This window comes from Plectropomus leopardus, chromosome 10 (assembly GCF_026936395.1).
Source record: "Plectropomus leopardus strain MGB_pleo_1.0 chromosome 10, ASM2693639v1, whole genome shotgun sequence".
Taxonomy (NCBI): Eukaryota; Metazoa; Chordata; class Actinopteri; order Perciformes; family Serranidae; genus Plectropomus; species Plectropomus leopardus.
This window is the reverse complement of record NC_142185.1, coordinates 8,857,875-8,881,083: the sequence shown is the minus strand read 5'-3', so window position 1 is coordinate 8,881,083 and position 23,209 is coordinate 8,857,875. Positions and strand designations below refer to the sequence as shown.

At 35.3% G+C, this 23,209-nt stretch overlaps 1 protein-coding gene across 1 annotated transcript in view; it reads left to right on the top strand.

Moving 5' to 3' along the window:
• The window catches only part of dnah7 (dynein, axonemal, heavy chain 7), a 136,795-nt gene that overhangs the window by 104,576 nt on the left and 9,010 nt on the right, over positions 1-23,209 (top strand). The window contains exons 63-65 of the mRNA XM_088083000.1: positions 2,059-2,211; positions 4,713-4,890; positions 5,687-5,790. Coding sequence (XP_087939126.1) covers positions 2,059-2,211; positions 4,713-4,890; positions 5,687-5,790 — 435 coding nt within the window. The remainder of the gene's footprint in view (positions 1-2,058; positions 2,212-4,712; positions 4,891-5,686; positions 5,791-23,209) is intronic.

The following is a 23,209-nucleotide window of genomic DNA, read 5'->3' as shown; positions in this document are numbered from 1 at the left end:
ACTCTTGTCACAGTATGCACCAAGTAAAGGTAAAGCCGAAAGGAATGAGCTGTAGAGAATTTGAAAAGGATACATTATAGACTGTTGTTGACCTCATGAGAATGACAAGGATGAAGCAGCCAATCTCTAAATCATTAACTGGTGCTCTTGACATTCTCTCAGGAACCACTCTGATCCTCTGCAGCAAAGAGAAGAACTGATAGACACGGTATCTCATTTCCTGCAGTGCCATTATGTATTCATTCCACTTCCTTTTGCCAGGGCCACAGAATGTAAAGTAAAATCTACAACTAGACTACTATCCCTTTGCAGCTGTACTCTGTGTGAGGCTTTGAGCTAAATGCTAACTTCATCGTGTGAACATACTCACAATATCAAACATCATGTTTGTTATCTGGCTGTACTTCTGCATTTTCGTATTGAAGGTAGAATGTAGATGTATTAGTAATTTTAAAAAAAAAGCCCCAGCAACTGGGGCATGTTGCTGCTGGTGGCATCATATAAGTCCTGCAGTGCATTTTCATGGATAGTGTACTGTTTAGCTGTGGTAGCGAGAGCTTGAATATGAAGTAGGCGCCATACTGTTTGCTACACAGTGAGAACGGAGGCTTAAAAAACTGAGATCAAACAGTAAAGAAGTGCTGATCAAATATACACCAAGATCCTGTTACTGTGTTGACTGATTCTCACCTCAAATGTATTCAGAAACATGTATTTACTTACCCTTTTACCGTAATATGATATGGAGTGCCTGGTAGCTCATTTGGTAGAGTGGGCGACCCATGTACAGAGGCTGTGTCCTTGCTGCAGCGGCTGCAGGTTCAATTCCAACCTGCTGCCTTTTTCTGCATGTCATCCCCTCTCTCTTTCCCAACACTTTCACCTGTGCTGTATTAAATAGTAAAGGCAACATTATTTAAAGCAAAACCAAAAAAAACCCTGTTATATGAGATCATTTATTACAAGCCCGCTGCCATGTGTCGTTTTCTCTGGTCATATAACACTTATTTCAAAAGAATTTGTGTCTTCCTATTTCATAGATAGGCTGGTTTTATTAAAAGACTATCTGTCCAGCAATGAAATAATTTTTTAATAGTAATCAATCTTGTCCTTATTGAGACATTTATGTCTGGACCAAATTTGTGGACTGAAGGACAGGCATTCTTAGTCCTTGTGCTACTGCTTGCAGAGCTTGAAATATAAATGTGTATATGATGTCACATTTTTGAAAGAATAGTTCAGAACTTGAATTGTGATTTGCAGTCATTGGATCTATAAATAAAAACAAGAGAGAGGGTGCCTAAGTGGTTGGCACTAACACCACTGCTGCATTTGATGAGGTAAGACTCGACAATTAGACAATATAGTGATCTCAAAGCCCTGATATAATTTTAATATGTCATTGTTTTTTTCCCAAATGTCACCAAGAGACACTCTTTAAGAAGTGAAAGTATCTACTGAAGCCATAACATCCTCAAGCAAAAATAATTACAGACTTTGTGTTTCCTAAGGTTTTGAGATTTCACACATGGCCTGTAATTGGACTGCATTAGACCAAGGAGACTATAATTATTTAGTTCAAAGAGTGTTGCAAACAGAACGTTATCTGAACATATGTGCATTAATATGTGTAGCATTGCGCTCCTTCTAATTACATCACATTCAAAAAATTTTAAAGAAAAAAATATGCCTGAGCATGCACGTACGTCTCTTTATACCATTTGATAAACATTCTCTGCACACATTTCCTCTCCTCCTGAGGTACACCTTTCTCAGGGGATTGAAGTGGATAAAGCATAAAGAGTCAGGAAGAGGAACGAGCACATCACCCGTCATACTGGTATCAAAGGCCCCCTACAGAGCAAATAAGAGATCCTATTATGTGGCTGTCTGTCACCTATCTCTACAAAGAGGTGTTTAAGTGACAAGCTTGAATTTCCCTCGTATCCGTTTCGGTGTTAAAACAGGGTACAAAGAATTTCACAAGTAATGCAGATGTTAATCATGTGTTTGTGGCTTGATGTGTGTGTTTACATGTGTGTGTGCATTAATTTGCAGGGGCTGGTGGTGATGTCTGCAGAGCTGGAGGAGGTGGTTAGCAGCATCTTGACAGGTCGTATCCCAGGCATGTGGATGAAGAAGTCCTACCCCAGCCTCAAACCCCTGGGAAGCTATGTCAATGATTTCCTGGAGCGACTCAAGTTCTTACAGGTACAGCGACCTGCCATAATTATGGACTGATTACTGTAAAGCCAAACAGCCACTGACACAGGGGCCCAACATGTCATGCCCTAAAGTAACCCCAAAGAGACACAATGACTCAAAAGAGATTAAAAAAAAACAAAAGAAGATGCAAATGAACCACAGAGACACATAAATAACTACATAAATAGGAAGAATAACCACAAAGAGACATAAAATGACATCAAAGAGACCCCAAAAGATCACAAAAAGATGCAAAGGAACTGCAAAGAGACACAAAAATAATAAAATAGGCAAAACTAGCACAAGGGGACACAAAATGACAACAGAGAGGCTTTAAAGAACAAAAAAAAACCCCCACAAAATTACCACAAATAGACAAAAAAACCATAAAGAGACAAAATAAAGGACAACAAAGATACACAGATTGACGTAGACACAGTTACACCCAAAAGACACAAAATGACTACAAAGGCAGACAACCCCCCCCCAAAAAAAAGCCAAACTAACTTATAGAGACACAAAACCTCTAACAGACCAAAATGACAAACAATTACAAAACAAACAAACAGAGATACAAAATGACCACAGAGAGACACAAAACCTCCTCAAAGACTGTGTCTCTTGCTTGTATGTGGTAGGGGTGGTGGGGCCTTTTCATAATCTGTGCCCCAGGGCTCACTGAGTCATAATCCTTCCCTGACCATAATATTTAAAATCAGGTGAAAATGATCAAAAAAAAAATATTTGGGGTTAGTCACAAACACTAAGTAAACTGAAAAAAAGCTTCATCACCTTCAAAGATGGAAGCATTTTGGGGGGTTCAGATGTAAAAGAAAGGGAAAAAACAGGAACAAGAGAGAGAAACAAGAAAGAACATGTTTGTGTTGTTATTACTTTGTCTTTGCTGTAAAAAGGAGATGTTAATCTTTTAATCACTCTTATAGTAGAGGGCACCACAAGCCTTCCAGAACTACTTCAGTGATCCCATCTTTAAATCTCTGGAAGCACATTTGGCCTCTCAGTAGTGAGCTGCAGCAGTATCACATGAAAAAGTTATATCAGTGCACACTGTGCATACTGTGAACTGAAGCCCTGCTTTAAGCCATGTCACACTGGAGTTACACAAGAGCACTTCATTCTCCTTGTCAACACACAAGAGGTAGGGGGATTTAGTAATGCTTTATACTCATGGGCAGCATTGCTGCAGGGAATACATGCAGACGCATGACATCATCATGTGAGACTGCAAAGTGAACTTCTCCATCTTTATTAACAATCAGTTCCCATGTTTTTCCCTTTCTTTATCCACCGTAGACACGCTGTATTCCTCCTGTTCATCATTACTCAGTGGAGTGAAAAGAATGTACTCACTGTGTGTGTGTGTGTGTGTGTGTGTGTGTGTGTGTGTGTGTTATCCAATGGAAGTGTCCACCCATGACTTCCCACAGGGCGAACTGGAATGTCACGGGTTTCTTATCTAAGACGGCTGCTTTCCTAACAAAACACCTTGACATTTTTATGATTGTTTGCTGTTTTCACAAGAGTTGGAAGAAAAACAGCATTTTCATCTCAGTGTGTTCAGTAAACTGAATATTCTGAGACATTGCAGTATACCTTACAGTAGCACAGAGACCCGAAGCGTAGATGTTGTATCTTACAAAAGTCCATCCTTACTTTACTGAACAGCTGGCATGATTGTGAGCATGTGAGTATTTAATAATCCATATGCAGTGGTGTGTGGATTTCAGTGTTAAGTCCTCCAGAACAGAACAGATAAAGTCTTTAACTCACTATCTATTATCAAAAGTATTTATTTATTTTGTTATTAGTTTGTCCAATACTGGATGACCCAACATCTTCAGAACTAAAGACATTCCCATCTGTACTTTGTGTTTAGTGCTAATTAGCAAAATATAGAATGCCAACAGGCTAAGATAATGACAAATACTATACCCTCTAGACATCAGCATATATTAGCTTTGTCTTCGCAAGTATGTTAGCATGCTAATGTTAATTTTTAGCCAGAACAGGGGAGGGGGTTCCCACACAAATATGGGAAGATCATGCAAATTCCACACTGAATGGTTAGCTGGGACACCTGGGACCTTTTTACTGTGGGATAACAGTGCTAACCACTGAGCCACCATAAATGTACAAGATATCATTCATATGGGGCTGACCTCAGATCTGACATGTTTTCTTTTACTTTATTCCTGAACCTGAGATTATTTTGGAACTCCTTTTACAGGTTGACCTGTAAAATGTTTACATGTTCACATAACCAATTGAACATTATATTAACCTTGTGGTATTGTGCTGAAATTGTGTCATCCCTACTTTGCTTTTGTGGTTCATATGTGCATTTTTAAATATTTAACAATAAAAGTGGTAATTTTAATAATTTTATCTTATTAATTAACCTGTTTAAATGCAAGATTAATCTGTGTTCTCGCTGGTTAATATATAACTATAAATATAAATGTCCCTCTCTCCTCTGCTGTGTTCAGGACTGGTATGATCAGGGTACGCCTGCTGTATTCTGGGTGTCAGGATTCTTCTTCACCCAAGCCTTCCTAACAGGCAGCCAGCAGAACTATGCCAGGAAGCACACCGTCCCTATTGACCTGCTCGGCTTTGACTTTGAGGTCCTGGATGAGAAACAATACAAACAGCCCCCAAAGGATGGTAGGATACTGAGGCGTGGTATCGGAGAAAATAGAGAGAGAAAGGGTGTTATTTTAGTAGTAGGTTTTGATAGAATCAATTGGTCCTCATCAGAAAGCTATCTCCAGTATAATGAAGGTATAGAACAGACACCAGACAGATATAGAGCACTTGATCTGGGAAGATGAGAAGAAGAGATTAAAAAGGGTGCAAGGGGATGAAAAGTGAGGTTTCAAAGCGGAGTGAAATAAAAGCAGAAGAAACAAAGAAATGACAACCGACTGTGTATATGAGAGGCAGAGTGTAAAGTGCAAAAGTAAGTTAAAGCAAAGCCTCCCTGTGTCTTGTCTACATGCAGGCCCGTGTCAGCCCCTTGCTGTGCTTCCAGCTCTGCTGTGAGATTCTCAGTGAGAGTCTCACATAAAGCCTCACCCTCAGTCAGTCCCCAGCTGGGGCTTCATCACGCTAACACAGCCCATACTGCCAAGCTACAAATCTGATAGTGTGTTTGTGCATTTGGGGAACTGACAGGATGCCAACAGCCAGTTATCTCTAAATCTCACCTTTTTTCCCTACCCTATTAATAGGAGGGCTCACATGATTTATTAAAAGACAGTGTTACAGCACAGAGGTCAGTTCAGCTTGCTTCATAAAGTTTTATGCCAACTGGAAGAGCCAACATACTCGTCGTTACTGGGTTTGTTCATATTTGTAGGTTATGTAAAGTTAGTAGGAGGTAGTTGGTAACCTTACTGACACAAGAGTAAGACTAACTATTCTTATTTCTCCAAATTGTCTCCTTGGGTGTGACACTCAGGTGTGTACATCAGAGGCCTGTTTCTGGATGGCGCCCGCTGGGACAGAAAGACCAAACTTCTTGCTGAGTCCTACCCCAAAGTGCTGCATGATCCTATGCCTGTGGTGAGTAATGAGTCCTTATGTCATTTTGGATGACATACTATACTATGACCTTTTTTTGCCATTTTGGACGTCATAGTATACTATGACCTTTTTTTTGCCATTTTTGAAGACATACTACACTAATATGTTTTTATTTGCCATTTTGGACCACATGCTATACTTTGACATTTCTAGGCCATTTTCAATAATATACTATGTTGTGACATTTTTATCTGTGAATAGAACGACATACTAAACTGACGTTTTCTTTGTTTTTGCCATTTTAGACAACAACCTATACTATCACGTTTTTATGCTGCATTGGATGACATAGAGCCGTAGATCTTCTCATTAAGAGTCTGTGTCTCACGCTTAATCAGACACTCTAAATAATCAAACGCCATCTCAGACCTGTGAGAGAGTGGCTTATTAGAGAGGTAAAGTGTCTTTTCTTTTTCTGAGTGATGGATACCCAACAGTGTTTACTTTAACAGTTGACCAGACCAGGAGATAAACCCTCTACCACTCGAGCTGAGGGAGCATCTCCGGTCCGTCCCCTCTTGGGGGATCCAGGGCAGCTCCAGGAGTTTTTTTTTTCTTCTTTGGTCTTTCTTAGCCACTCATCAGATTCTCAGAGGGATGATTTGCGAACACCCAGGGATTGTAGAAAAAGGTTAAAACTGTACGAGGCAGGCTTTATTCAAGGTTAAAAATGTCACAAGCATAAATCAAAAACAACAGTTACCTCGCTCCCTTTTACAGGAGCTACATATACAGTCTAACACAAGGTGTAAGCAAGATAAAGCAGGAGCACAGAAATTCCACTCTGTCTTTCCTCATTGGCCGCTTGGGGTGTCATGTTTGATTAAAAACCTCCTCCTCCTGCGTGCGGTGTCATGTTTGGGTAGAAGCTTCCTTCTCCAGCTGCAGGGGAGTTTCCACCTCTCCACATGTAGTTTCCTGTCACTGTTTGCTCAGACGCTCAGATGCTGTTGCTGGCTCATAAACATGTTAAACATGCTCATAAGCTAGGATGCAGCCATTTGAATATTCATGAAGCGGTTCATTTCCCTCGAGGTTCAGGATCTGGGTGCAAGTTTCCATCAATGGCTGATACTATAACGTTTTTGTGCAATGTTGGACCACAAACTATAGTATGACGTTTTTGTGCAATTTTGGAGCACGTACTATACTATGATGTTTTTGTGTGACTTTGTGCAATTTTGGATGACGTACTATACTATGATGTTTTTGTGCAATTTTGGAGGATTTTAGACGACATACTATATTATGATGTTTTTGTGCAATTTTGGGAGATTTTGGATGACATACAAAACTATAACGTTTTTTTTTTGTTGCGATTTTTTCTGTGATTTTGGACAAAATACTAGAGAGACACATCTTAGTATACAATGTGAAGAAAAAAAAGACCAAAAGTATCATATTATAGCATGTCGGAAAAAATTGCCTACAAAGATTTAGTGTAGTATGTTGAAAAATGTCAGATTTTGACATGTCAAATGAAAATGACTGAAAAAGACATATCATAGATAGGAGAAACATGCCACAGTATGCAATGTCGAAAAAATGGCTGAAAACGTTATAATAAAACATGTTTAAAAAATGGCATAAAACAACATAGTATACTACTGTCGAGATATGTCAAATTTTTACATGTCAAAAAAATGGCTGAAACCACATTATAGCTTTTAGAGACGTGTCACAGCACACAAGAAGAAAAGGCAAAAAACATAACAATAAAGCATGTTGAAAAAATGTACGAAAACAACAGTTTTGTCAATGTCAAATTTTGACATGTCAAAGAAATGGCTGAAAACAACAAATAATAACTTGAAGATGTGTATCATAGTATACAAAGTGGGAAAAAAAGACCAAAAGAGGCCAAAAGCTTCATAATTACCATGTCAAAAAAAGGACCACACCAAAGATAGTTTGTCGAAAAACTTCAAATTTTGGCATGTCATAAAAATGGCTGAAAACAACATATTATACCTTGTAGACATGCGTCATAGTATACAAAGTGTAAAACGGAGCCCAAAAAAGGCCAAAGACTTCATAATTTAGCATGAAGAAATAATGACCAAAATGCTGTAGTATAGTATGTTAAAAAATGTCAAATTTTGTCGTCATTAAAATGGCTGAAAATGACATATTGCAGCTTGTAGAGACACTTCATAGTTTACAAAGTGAAAACAAAGCCCAAAAACAGGCTAAAAACGTCATAATTTAGTATGTCAAAAAAAGACCAAAAATACCACACAATAGTATGTGGAAATGTCAACTTTTGACACATCATAAAAATGGCTGAAAATTACATATTGTAGCTTGTAGAGATGCACCACGGTATACAAAGTGGAAACAAAGCCCAAAACAGGCCAAAAATGTCATAATTTAGCATGTTAAAAACATTACCAAAAATGAGTTGAAAAATGTCACATTTTGACGTCATAAAAATGGTTGAAAACAAAATATTATATCTTGTAGAAATACGTGATAGTATACAAAGTGGAAACAAAGCCCAAAAAAGGCCAAAAATGTCATAATTTAGCATGTCAAAAAAAGACCAAAAATGCCATACTATATCAAATCAAATCAAATCAAATCTTTATTTGTATGGCACTTTTCATACAAAGAGTAACACAAAGTGCCTAACAGAGATTAAAAACAATAACAGAAATGAAAAACATCAATGAAAATCAAGAAAAATACAGACAGCCTGACCCTCCCACCCCCACATATACGTACGCAACAACACACACACATTCATATATAGTATGGCGAGAAAAAAAAAAGTATGGCGTCAAATTTTTACATGTCCCAAACATGGCTAAAAATGACATATTATAGCTTATGTTTTAGACGCTTGATAGTATACAAAGTGGAAGCAAAGCCCAAAAAACGCCAAAAAAGTTGTAATTTAGCATGTCAAAAAAATGACCAAACATGCCATACTGTAGTATGACAAAAATTTAAAATTTTGTCACATCATGAAAAATGGCTGAAAATGACATGTTATACCTTGTAGAGACACGTGATAATATAGAAAGTGCAAACACAGGCCAAAAAAGGCCAAAAAGGCCATAATTTAGCATGTTCAAAAAATGGCCAAAAATCCTATACTATAGTAAGGCAAAAATGTCAAATTTTAACATGTCCCAAAAATGGCTGAAAATGACATATTATATCTTGTAAAGACACGTCATAGCATACAAAGTGGACACAAAGACCCAAAAAAGGCCATAAATGTCATAATGTAGCATGTTGAAAAAAATGACAAAAATCACATACTATACTATGGCAAAAAATGTTAAATTTTGACCCGTCCCAAAAATAGCTGACAATGACACATTATAGCTTTTAGAGATGCATCATACTACACATAGTGGAAACAATGGACAAAAACGTCCAATAATGTCATAATTAAGCATGTAAAAAGAATGAACAAAAATTGCATACTGTGCTATGACAAAAAATGTCGAATTTTGACGCGTCCCAAAAATGGCTGAAAATGACATATGATAGCTTGTAAAGAGCTCTCTACAAGAGCCTGCTGAAAAAATGGTTAAAAAAAACAATATTTTTAAGGTTTCATCCCAAATTACAGTATGGCAAAAAATAGCCATACTATAGCTCAGGCAAAAATGGTCAAAAAAGTGATCACGCCAAAATCTCAAAATGAGTAATAGTATGGCATGTTGAGGTAGTTTATACTATAGTCTGTGGAAAAAAACGGTCCAAAAGTCAATATTTTGAGCGTTATAAGAAAAATTACAGTATGGCAAAAAAACCCCAATACTATAGCTCAGGAAAAATGGTCAAAAAAGTGATCTCTCCAAATTTTAAAATACGTCTTTGTACAACATGTTGATGCAGTTTATAGAGTATTGTCTGCTGAAAAAACGGTCCAAAAAGTCGATATTTTGAACGTTTGAAGCCAAATAACAGTATGGCAAAAACCGCAGTACTATAGCTCAGAAAATGGTCAAAAACATGTTCACTCCAAATGTTAAAATGAGTGATTCTACAGCATGTTGAGGCAGTTTATAGTATTGTCTGCTGAAAAAATGGTCCAAAAAGTCAATATTTTGAATGTTTTGGGCCAAATTACAGTATGACGAAAAAAGCCATGCTATAGCTCAGTTCAATGGTCCAAAAAATGTTAACGCCAAGTGTTAAAATAAGCCTTGGTACGGCATGTTCAGGCAGTTTATAGTATATCCTGCCGAAAAAACGGTCCAACAAGTCAATGTTTTGAGCGATTTAAGCCAAATAACAGTATAGCAAAAAAAGGTCAAAAAAGTGATCTCTCCAAATGTCAAAAATAGGCCTTGGTATAGCATGTTGAGGCATATTATGATATAGCCTGCTGAAAAAACGGTCCAAAAAGTCAATATTTTCAGTTTTTTAGGCCAAATTACAATATGACGAAAAGAGCCATACTATAGCTCAGGAAAAATGGTCAAAAAAGTGACCTCTCCAAATGTTAAAATAATCATTGTACAGTATGTTGAGGCAGATTATAATATAGTCTGCTGAAAAAACGGTCCAAAAAGTCAATATTTTGAGCGTTTTAAGCCAAATTACAACATGGCAAAAAAAGCCATACTATTGCTCAGGAAAAATGGTCAAAGAAGTGATCTCTCCAAATGTTAAAATAGTCATTATATAGTATGTTGGGGCAGTTTATAGTACAGTCTGCTGAAAAAACTTTCCAAAAAAAAAAATATTTTGAATGTTTTAGGCCAAATTACAACATGGCAAAATAAAAAAAAGCCATACTATAGCTCAGGAAAAACGGTCAAAAAAGTGATCTCTCCAAATGTTAAAATAAGTCATGGTACAGTATGTTGAGGCAGTTTATAGTACAGTCTGCTGAAAAAACTGTCCAAAAAAGCAATATTTTGAGTGTTTTTTGCCAAATTACAACATAGTAAAAAAAGCCATACTATAGCTCAGGAAAACGATCAAAAAAGTGACCTCTCCAAATGTTAAAATAAGGTATCCTACAGTATGTTGAGGCAGTTTATAGTATAATCTGCCTAAAAAACGGTCCAAAAAGTCAATATTTTGAGAATTTTAAGCGAAATTATAGTTTGGCAAAAAAGCCATACTATAGCTCAGGAAAATGGTCAAAAAAGTGATCTCTCCAAATGATAAAATAAGCCTTAGTATAGCATGTTGAGGCATTTCATAGTATAGTCTGCTGAAAAAACTATCCAAAAAGTAGATATTTTGAGTGTTTTTTTGCCAAATTACAACATAGTAAAAAAAGCCATACTATAGCTCAGGAAAAACGGTCAAAAAAGTGATCTCTCCAAATGTTAAAATAAGTGATGCTTCAGCATGTTGAGGCAGTTTTTAGTATAATCTGCCGAAAAAACGGTCCAAAAAGTCAGTATTTTGAGCGTTTTAGGCCAAAGTACAGTATGACAAAGAAAACCATACGATAGCTCAGGAAAAACGGTCAAAAAAGTGACCTCTCCAAATGTTAAAATAAGGTATCCTACAGTATGTTGAGGCAGTTTATAGGATAATCTGCCTAAAAACGGTCCAAAAAGTCAATATTTTGAGAATTTTAAGTCAAATTACAGTTTGGCAAAAAAGCCATACTATAGCTCAGGAAAAATGTCAAAAAAGTGATCTCTCCAAATGTTAAAATAAGGTATCCTACAGTATGTTGAGGCAGTTTATAGTATAATCTGCCTAAAAAACGGTCCAAAAAGTCAATATTTTGAGAATTTTAAGCGAAATTATAGTTTGGCAAAAAAGCCATACTATAGCTCAGGAAAAATGTCAAAAAAGTGATCTCTCCAAATGTTAAAATAAGGTATCCTACAGTATGTTGAGGCAGTTTATAGTATAATCTGCCGAAAAAAAGGTCCAAAAAGTCAATGTTTTGAGAATTTTTGCCAAATTACAACATGGCAAAAAAGCCATACTATAGCTCAGGAAAAATGGTCAAAAAAGTGATCTCTCCAAATGATAAAATAAGCCTTAGTATAGCATGTTGAGGCATTTCATAGTATAGTCTGCTGAAAAAACGGTCCAAAAAGTCAATATTTTGAGCGTTTTAAGCCAAATTACAACATGGCAAAAAAAGCCATACTATAGCTCAGGAAGAATGGTCAAAAAAGTGATCTCTCCAAATGTTAAAATAAGTGATTCTACAGTATGTTGAGGCAGTTTATAGTATAGCCTGCTGAAGAAACGGTGCAGAAAGTCAATATTTTGAGCGTTTTAGGCCAAAGTACAGTATGACAAAAAAAGCCATACTATAGCTCAGGAAAAACAGTCAAAAAAATGATCTCTCCAAATGTTAAAATAAGGTATCCTACAGTATGTTGAGGCAGTTTATAGTATAATCTGCCTAAAAAACGGTCCAAAAAGTCAATATTTTGAGAATTTTAAGCGAAATTATAGTTTGGCAAAAAAGCCATACTATAGCTCAGGAAAATGGTCAAAAAAGTGATCTCTCCAAATGTTAAAATAAGTGATGCTACAGCATGTGGAGGCAGTTTTTAGTATAATCTGCCTAAAAAACGGTCCAAAAAGTCAGTATTTTGAGCGTTTTAGGCCAAAGTACAGTATGACAAAAAAAGCCATACTATAGCTCAGGAAAAACGGTCAAAAAAGTGATCTCTCCAAATGATAAAATAAGCCTTAGTATAGCATGTTGAGGCATTTCATAGTATAGTCTGCTGAAAAAACTGTCCAAAAAGTCAATATTTTGAGCATTTTAAGCGAAAATATAGTTTGGCAAAAAAGTCGTACTATAGCTCAGGAAAAACGGTCAAAAATGTGATCTCTCCAAATGTTAAAATAAGCCTTGGTATAGTATGTTGAGGCAGTTTATAGTACAGTCTGCTGCAAAAAAGGGTCCAGAAAGTCAATATTTTGATCATTTTAAGCCAAATTACAACATGGCAAAAAAAGCCATACTATGTTACTATGTTATGTTTGACCGTACTCAGGAAAAACGGTCAAAAAAGTGATCTCTCCAAATGTTAAAATAAGGTATCCTACAGTATGTTGAGGCAGTTTATAGTATATACTGCCTAACAAACGGTCCAAAAAGTCAATATTTTGAGCATTTTAAGCGAAATTATAGTTTGGCAAAAAAGCCATACTATAGCTCAGGAAAATGGTCAAAAAAGTGAACTCTCCAAATGTAAAAATAAGTGATGCTACAGCATTTTGAGGAAGTTTTTACTATAATCTGCCAAAAAAACAGTCCAAAAGTCAGTATTTTGAGCGTTTTAGGCCAAAGTACAGTATGACAAAAAAAGCCATACTATAGATCAGGAAAAACAGTCAAAAAAGTGATCACTCCAAATGATAAAATAAGCCTTAGTATAGCATGTTGAGGCATTTCATAGTATAGTCTGCTGAAAAAACTGTCCAAAAAAGCAATATTTTGAGTGTTTTTTGCCAAATTACAACATAGTAAAAAAAGCCATACTATAGCTCAGGAAAAACGGTCAAAAAAGTGATCTCTCCAAATGTTAAAATAATCATTGTACAGCATGTTGAGGCAGTTTTTAGTATAATCTGCCGAAAAAACGGTCCAAAAAGTCAGTATTTTGAGCGTTTTAACCAAAGTACAGTATGACAAAAAAAGCCATACTATAGCTCAGGAAAAACGGTCAAAAAAGTGATCTCTCCAAATGATAAAATAAGTCATGGTCCAGTTTGTTGAGGCAGTTTATAGTACAGTCTGCTGAAAAAACTGTCCAAAAAAGCAATATTTTGAGTGTTTTTTGCCAAATTACAACAAAGTAAAAAAAGCCATACTATAGCTCAGGAAAAACGGTCAAAAAAGTGATCTCTCCAAATGTTAAAATAATCATTGTACAGCATGTGGAGGCAGTTTATAGTACAGTCTGCTGAAAAAACGGTCCAGAAAGTCAATATTTTGAGCGTTTTAGGCCAAAGTACAGTATGACAAAAAAAGCCATACTATAGCTCAGGAAAATAGTCAAAAAAGTGATCTCTCCAAATGTTAAAATAAGTGATCCTACAGTATGTTGAGGCAGTTTATAGTATAATCTGCCTAAAAAATGGTCCAAAAAGTCAATATTTTGAGCGTCATAAGCCAAATTACAGTATGGCAAAAAAAGCCATACTATAGCTCAGGAAAAATGGTCAAAAAAGTGATCTCTCCAAATGTTAAAATAAGCCTTGGTATAGTATGTTGAGGCAGTTTATAGTACAGTCTGTTGAAAAAACGGTCCAGAAAGTCAATATTTTGACCATTTTAAGCCACATTACAACATGGCAAAAAAAGCCATACTATAGCTCAGGAAAAACGGTCAAAAAAGTGATCTCTCCAAATGTTAAAATAAGGTATCCTACAGTATGTTGAGGCAGTTTATAGTATATACTGCCTAACAAACGGTCCAAAAAGTCAATATTTTGAGCATTTTTAGCGAAATTATAGTTTGGCAAAAAAGCCATACTATAGCTCAGGAAAAACGATCAAAAATGTGATCTCTCCAAATGTTAAAATAAGCCTTGGTATAGTATGTTGAGGCAGTTTATAGTACAGTCTGCTGAAAAAACTGTCCAAAAAAGCAATATCTTGAGTGTTTTTTGCCAAATTACAACATAGTAAAAAAAGCCATACTATAGCTCAGGAAAACGATCAAAAAAGTGATCTCTCTCAAATGTTAAAATAAGTGATGCTACAGCATGTTGAGGCAGTTTTTAGTATAATCTGCTGAAAAAACGGTCCAAAAAGTCAGTATTTTGAGCGTTTTAGGCCAAAGTACAGTATGACAAAAAAAGCCATACTATAGCTCAGGAAAAATGGTCAAAAAAGTGATCTCTCCAAATGTTAAAATAAGTGATGCTACAGCATGTTGAGGCAGTTTTTAGTATATACTGCCTAACAAACGGTCCAAAAGTCAATATTTTGAGCATTTTAAGCGAAATTATAGTTTGGCAAAAAAGCCATACTATAGCTCAGGAAAAATGGTCAAAAATGTGATCTCTCCAAATGTTAAAATAAACCTTGGTATAGTATGTTGAGGCAGTTTATAGTACAGTCTGCTGAAAAAACGGTCCAAAAAGTCAATATTTTGACCATTTTAAGCCAAATTACAACATGGCAAAAAAAGCCATACTATAGCTCAGGAAAAATGGTCAAAAAAGTGATCTCTCCAAATGTTAAAATAAGTGATTCTACAGTATGTTGAGGCAGTTTATAGTATATACTGCCAAACAAACGGTCCAAAAGTCAATATTTTGAGCATTTAAAGCAAAATTATAGTTTGGCAAAAAAGCCATACTATAGCTCAGGAAAAACGGTCAAAAATGTGATCTCTCCAAATGTTAAAATAAGTGATGCTACAGCATGTTGAGGCAGTTTTTAGTATATACTGCCTAACAAACGGTCCAAAAAGTCAATATTTTGAGTGTTTTTTGCCAAATTACAACATAGTAAAAAAAGCCATACTATAGCTCAGGAAAAACGGTCAAAAAAGTGATCTCTCCAAATGTTAAAATAATCATTGTACAGCATGTGGAGGCAGTTTTTAGTATAATCTGCCGAAAAAACGGTCCAAAAAGTCAATATTTTGAGAATTTTAAGCGAAATTATAGTTTGGCAAAAAAGCCATACTATAGCTCAGGAAAAACAGTCAAAAAAATGATCTCTCCAAATGTTAAAATAATCATTGTACAGTATGTTGAGGCAGATTATAATATAGTCTGCTGAAAAAACGGTCCAGAAAGTCAATATTTTGAGCGTTTTAGGCCAAAGTACAGTATGACAAAAAAAGCCATACTATAGCTCAGGAAAAACGGTCAAAAAAGTGACCTCTCCAAATGTTAAAATAAGTCATGGTACAGTATGTTGAGGCAGTTTATAGTACAGTCTTCTGAAAAAACTGTCCAAAAAAGCAATATTTTGAGCGTTTTAGGCCAAAGTACAGTATGACAAAAAAAGCCATACTATAGCTCAGGAAAATGGTCAAAAAAAGTAATCTCTCCAAATGATAAAATGAGCCTTAGTATAGCATGTTGAGGCATTTCATAGTATAGTCTGCTGAAAAAACTGTCCAAAAAAGCAATATTTTGAGTGTTTTTTGCCAAATTACAACATAGTAAAAAAAGCCATACTATAGCTCAGGAAAAATGGTCAAAAAAGTGATCTCTCCAAATGTTAAAATAATCATTGTACAGCATGTGGAGGCAGTTTATAGTACAGTCTGCTGAAAAAACGGTCCAGAAAGTCAATATTTTGACCATTTTAAGCCAAATTACAACATGGCAAAAAAAGCCATACTATAGCTCAGGAAAAATGGTCAAAAAAGTGATCTCTCCAAATGTTAAAATAAGTGATTCTACAGTATGTTGAGGCAGTTTATAGTATAATCTGCCTAAAAACGGTCCAAAAGTCAATATTTTGAGCGTTTTAATCCAAATTACAACATGGAAAAAAAAAATACTATAGCTCAGGAGAAACAGTCAAAAAAGTGATCTCTCCAAATGTTAAAATAATCATTGTACAGCATGTGGAGGCAGTTTACAGTACAGTCTGCTGAAAAAACGGTCCAGAAAGTCAATATTTTAAGCGTTTTAGGCCAAAGTACAGTATGACAAAAAAAGCCATACTATAGCTCAGGAAAAACGGTCAAAAAAGTGATCTCTCCAAATGTTAAAATAAGTGATGCTACAGCATGTTGAGGCAGATTTTAGTATATACTGCCTAACAAACGGTCCAAAAAGTCAATATTTTGAGCATTTTTAGCGAAATTATAGTTTGGCAAAAAAGCCATACTATAGCTCAGGAAAAACGATCAAAAATGTGATCTCTCCAAATGTTAAAATAAGCCTTGGTATAGTATGTTGAGGCAGTTTATAGTACAGTCTGCTGAAAAAACGGTCCAGAAAGTCAATATTTTGAGCGTTTTAGGCCAAAGTACAGGATGACAAAAAAAGCCATACTATAGCTCAGGAAAAACGGTCAAAAAGGTGATCTCTCCAAATGATAAAATAAGCCTTAGTATAGCATGTTGAGGCATTTCATAGTATAGTCTGCTGAAAAACTGTCCAAAAAGTCAATATTTTGAGCGTTTTAAGCCAAATTACAACATGGCAAAAAAGCCATACTATAGCTCAGGAAAAACGGTCAAAAAAGTGACCTCTCCAAATGTTAAAATAAGTCATGGTACAGTATGTTGAGGCAGTTTATAGTACAGTCTTCTGAAAAAACTGTCCAAAAAAGCAATATTTTGAGTGTTTTTTGCCAAATTACAACATGGCAAAAAAAGCCATACTATAGCTCAGGAAAAACGGTCAAAAAAGTGATCTCTCCAAATGTTAAAATAAGTGATGCTACAGCATGTTGAGGCAGTTTTTAGTATAATCTGCCGAAAAAACTGTCCAAAAAGTCAATATTTTGAGTGTTTTTTGCCAAATTACAACATAGTAAAAAAAGCCATACTATAGCTCAGGAAAAATGGTCAAAAAAGTGATCTCTCCAAATGTTAAAATAATCATTGTACAGCATGTGGAGGCAGTTTATAGTAGAGTCTGCTGAAAAAACTGTCCAAAAAAGCAATATTTTCAGTGTTTTTTGCCAAATTACAACATAGTAAAAAAAGCCATACTATAGCTCAGGAAAAACGGTCAAAAAAGTGATCTCTCCAAATGTTAAAATAATCATTGTACAGCATGTTGAGGCAGTTTTTAGTATAATCTGCCGAAAAAACGGTCCAAAAAGTCAGTATTTTGAGCGTTTTAACCAAAGTACAGTATGACAAAAAAAGCCATACTATAGCTCAGGAAAAACGGTCAAAAATGTGATCTCTCCAAATGATAAAATAAGCCTTAGTATAGCATGTTGAGGCATTTCATAGTATAGTCTGCTGAAAAAACGGTCCAAAAAGTCAATATTTTGAGCGTTTTAAGCCAAATTACAACATGGCAAAAAAAGCCATACTATAGCTCAGGAAAAATGGTCAAAAAAGTGATCTCTCCAAATGTTAAAATAATCATTGTACAGCATGTGGAGGCAGTTTATAGTACAGTCTGCTGAAAAAACGGTCCAGAAAGTCAATATTTTGAGCGTTTTAGGCCAAAGTACAGTATGACAAAAAAAGCCATACTATAGCTCAGGAAAAATGGTCAAAAAAGTGATCTCTCCAAATGTTAAAATAAGTGATGCTACAGCATGTTGAGGCAGTTTTTAGTATATACTGCCTAACAAACGGTCCAAAAGTCAATATTTTGAGCATTTTGAGCGAAATTATAGTTTGGCAAAAAAGCCATACTATAGCTCAGGAAAAATGGTCAAAAATGTGATCTCTCCAAATGTTAAAATAAACCTTGGTATAGTATGTTGAGGCAGTTTATAGTACAGTCTGTTGAAAAAACGGTCCAGAAAGTCAATATTTTGACCATTTTAAGCCAAATTACAACATGGCAAAAAAAGCCATACTATAGCTCAGGAAAAACGGTCAAAAAAGTGATCTCTCCAAATGTTAAAATAAGTGATGCTACAGCATGTTGAGGCAGTTTTTAGTATATACTGCCTAACAAACGGTCCAAAAAGTCAATATTTTGAGCATTTTAAGCGAAATTATAGTTTGGCAAAAAAGCCATACTATAGCTCAGGAAAAACGGTCAAAAATGTGATCTCTCCAAATGTTAAAATAAGTGATGCTACAGCATGTGGAGGCAGTTTTTAGTATATACTGCCTAACAAACGGTCCAAAAAAGCAATATTTTGAGTGTTTTTTGCCAAATTACAACATGGCAAAAAAAGCCATACTATAGCTCAGGAAAAATGGTCAAAAAAGTGTTCTCTCCAAATGTTAAAATAATCATTGTACAGTATGTTGAGGCAGTTTTTAGTATAATCTGCCGAAAAAACGGTCCAAAAAGTCAATATTTTGAGAATTTTAAGCGAAATTATAGTTTGGCAAAAAAGCCATACTATAGCTCAGGAAAAATGGTCAAAAAAGTGATCTCTCCAAATGTTAAAATAATCATTGTACAGCATGTGGAGGCAGTTTATAGTACAGTCTGCTGAAAAAACGGTCCAGAAAGTCAATATTTTGAGCGTTTTAGGCCAAAGTACAGTATGACAAAAAAAGCCATACTATAGCTCAGGAAAAACGGTCAAAAAAGTGACCTCTCCAAATGTTAAAATAATCATTGTACAGTATGTTGAGGCAGTTTATAGTACAGTCTTCTGAAAAAACTGTCCAAAAAAGCAATATTTTGAGCGTTTTAGGCCAAAGTACAACATGGCAAAAAAAGCCATACTATAGCTCAGGAAAAATGGTCAAAAAAGTGATCTCTCCAAATGATAAAATAAGCCTTAGTATAGCATGTTGAGGCATTTCATAGTATAGTCTGCTGAAAAAACGGTCCAAAAAGTCAATATTTTGAGTGTTTTTTGCCAAATTACAACATAGTAAAAAAAGCCATACTATAGCTCAGGAAAAATGGTCAAAAATGTGATCTCTCCAAATGTTAAAATAAGCCTTGGTATAGTATGTTGAGGCAGTTTATAGTACAGTCTGCTGAAAAAACGGTCCAGAAAGTCAATATTTTGACCATTGTAAGCCAAATTACAACCTGGCAAAAAAGCCATACTATAGCTCAGGAAAAACGGTCAAAAAAGTGACCTCTCCAAATGTTAAAATAAGTCATGGTACAGTATGTTGAGGCAGTTTTTAGTATAATCTGCCTAAAAAACGGTCCAAAAAGTCAATATTTTGAGCGTTTTAAGCCAAATTACAACATGGCAAAAAAAGCCATACTATAGCTCAGGAAAAATGGTCAAAAAAGTGACCTCTCCGAATGTTAAAATAATCATTGTACAGTATGTTGAGGCAGATTATAATATAGTCTGCTGAAAAAACGGTCCAGAAAGTCAATATTTTGAGCGTTTTAGGCCAAAGTACAACATGGCAAAAAAAGCCATACTATAGCTCAGGAAAAACGGTCAAAAAAGTGATCTCTCCAAATGTTAAAATAAGTGATGCTACAGCATGTTGAGGCAGATTTTAGTATATACTGCCTAACAAACGGTCCAAAAAGTCAATATTTTGAGCATTTTTAGCGAAATTATAGTTTGGCAAAAAAGCCATACTATAGCTCAGGAAAAACGATCAAAAATGTGATCTCTCCAAATGTTAAAATAAGCCTTGGTATAGTATGTTGAGGCAGTTTATAGTACAGTCTGCTGAAAAACGGTCCAAAAAGTCAATATTTTGAGCGTTTTAGGCCAAAGTACAGTATGACAAAAAAAGCCATACTATAGCTCAGGAAAAACGGTCAAAAAGTGATCTCTCCAAATGTTAAAATAAGTCATGGTCCAGTTTGTTGAGGCAGTTTATAGTATAGTCTGCTGAAAAAACGGTCCAAAAAGTCAATATTTTGAGCGTTTTAAGCCAAATTACAACATAGTAAAAAAAGCCATACTATAGCTCAGGAAAAATGGTCAAAAAAGTGATCTCTCCAAATGTTAAAATAATCATTGTACAGCATGTGGAGGCAGTTTATAGTACAGTCTGCTGAAAAAACGGTCCAGAAAGTCAATATTTTGAGCGTTTTAGGCCAAAGTACAGTATGACAAAAAAAGCCATACTATAGCTCAGGAAAATGGTCAAAAAAGTGATCTCTCCAAATGATAAAATAAGCCTTAGTATAGCATGTTGAGGCATTTCATAGTATAGTCTGCTGAAAAAACAGTCCAGAAAGTCAATGTTTTGACCATTGTAAGCCAAATTACAACCTGGTAAAAAAGCCATACTATAGCTCAGGAAAAATGGTCAAAAAGTGACCTCTCCAAATGTTAAAATAAGTCATGGTACAGTGTGTTGAGGCAGTTTATAGTTCAGTCTGCTGAAAAAACTGTCCAAAAAAGCAATATTTTGAGTGTTTTTTGCCAAATTACAACATAGTAAAAAAAAGCCATACTATAGCTCAGGAAAAATGGTCAAAAAAGTGATCTCTCCAAATGTTAAAATAAGTGATTCTACAGTATGTTGAGGCAGTTTATAGTATAGCCTGCTGAAGAAACGGTGCAGAAAGTCAATATTTTGAGCGTTTTAGGCCAAAGTACAGTATGACAAAAAAAGCCATACTATAGCTCAGGAAAAACGGTCAAAAAAGTGATCTCTCCAAATGATAAAATAAGCCTTAGTATAGCATGTTGAGGCATTTCATAGTATAGCCTGCTGAAGAAACGGTGCAGAAAGTCAATATTTTGAGCGTTTTAGGCCAAATTACAACATGGCAAAAAAAGCCATACTATAGCTCAGGAAAAATGGTCAAAAAAGTGATCTCTCCAAATGTTAAAATAAGTGATGCTACAGCATGTTGAGGCAGTTTTTAGTATAATCTGCCGAAAAAACTGTCCAAAAAGTCAATATTTTGAGTGTTTTTTGCCAAATTACAACATAGTAAAAAAAGCCATACTATAGCTCAGGAAAAATGGTCAAAAAAGTGACCTCTCCAAATGTTAAAATAAGTCATGGTACAGTGTGTTGAGGCAGTTTATAGTTCAGTCTGCTGAAAAAACTGTCCAAAAAAGCAATATTTTGAGTGTTTTTTGCCAAATTACAACATAGTAAAAAAAGCCATACTATAGCTCAGGAAAAATGGTCAAAAAAGTGATCTCTCCAAATGTTAAAATAAGTGATGCTACAGCATGTTGAGGCAGTTTTTAGTATAATCTGCCGAAAAAACTGTCCAAAAAGTCAATATTTTGAGTGTTTTTTGCCAAATTACAACATAGTAAAAAAAGCCATACTATAGCTCAGGAAAAACGGTCAAAAAAGTGACCTCTCCAAATGTTAAAATAATCATTGTACAGCGTGTGGAGGCAGTTTATAGTACAGTCTGCTAAAAAAAACGGTCCAGAAAGTCAATATTTTGAGCGTTTTAGGCCAAAGTACAGTATGACAAAAAAAGCCATACTATAGCTCAGGAAAAACAGTCAAAAAAATGATCTCTCCAAATGTTAAAATAAGTGATGCTACAGCATGTGGAGGCAGTTTTTAGTATAATCTGCCTAAAAAACGGTCCAAAAAGTCAGTATTTTGAGCGTTTTAGGCCAAAGTACAGTATGACAAAAAAAGCCATACTATAGCTCAGGGAAAACGGTCAAAAAAGTGATCTCTCCAAATGATAAAATAAGCCTTAGTATAGCATGTTGAGGCATTTCATAGTATAGTCTGCTGAAAAAACGGTCCAAAAAGTCAATATTTTGAGCGTTTTAAGCCAAATTACAACATAGTAAAAAAAGCCATACTATAGCTCAGGAAAAATGGTCAAAAAAGTGATCTCTCCAAATGTTAAAATAATCATTGTACAGCATGTGGAGGCAGTTTATAGTACAGTCTGCTGAAAAAACGGTCCAGAAAGTCAATATTTTGAGCGTTTTAGGCCAAAGTACAGTATGACAAAAAAAGCCATACTATAGCTCAGGAAAAACAGTCAAAAAAATGATCTCTCCAAATGTTAAAATAAGTGATGCTACAGCATGTGGAGGCAGTTTTTAGTATATACTGCCTAACAAACGGTCCAAAAAGTCAATATTTTGAGCATTTTAAGCGAAATTATAGGTTGGCAAAAAAGCCATACTATAGCTCAGGAAAAATGGTCAAAAATGTGATCGCTCCAAATGTTAAAATAAGCCTTGGTATAGTATGTTGAGGCAGTTTATAGTACAGTCTGCTAAAAAAAACGGTCCAGAAAGTCAATATTTTGACCATTTTAAGTCAAATTACAACATGGCAAAAAAAGCCATACTATAGCTCAGGAAAAATGGTCAAAAAAGTGATCTCTCCAAATGTTAAAATAAGGTATCCTACAGTATGTTGAGGCAGTTTATAGTATAATCTGCCTAAAAAACGGTCCAAAAAGTCAATATTTTGAGAATTTTAAGCGAAATTATAGTTTGGCAAAAAAGCCATACTATAGCTCAGGAAAAATGGTCAAAAAAGTGATCTCTCCAAATGTTAAAATAATCATTGTACAGCATGTGGAGGCAGTTTATAGTACAGTCTGCTGAAAAAACGGTCCAGAAAGTCAATATTTTGAGTGTTTTAGGCCAAAGTACAGTATGACAAAAAAGCCATACTATAGCTCAGGAAAAACGGTCAAAAAAGTGATCTCTCCAAATGATAAAATAAGCCTTAGTATAGCATGTTGAGGCATTTCATAGTATAGTCTGCTGAAAAAACGGTCCAAAAAGTCAATATTTTGAGCGTTTTAAGCCAAATTACAACATGGCAAAAAAGCCATACTATAGCTCAGGAAAAACGGTCAAAAAAGTGATCTCTCCAAATGTTAAAATAAGTGATGCTACAGCATGTTGAGGCAGTTTTTAGTATATACTGCCTAACAAACGGTCCAAAAAGTCAATATTTTGAGCATTTTAAGCGAAATTATAGTTTGG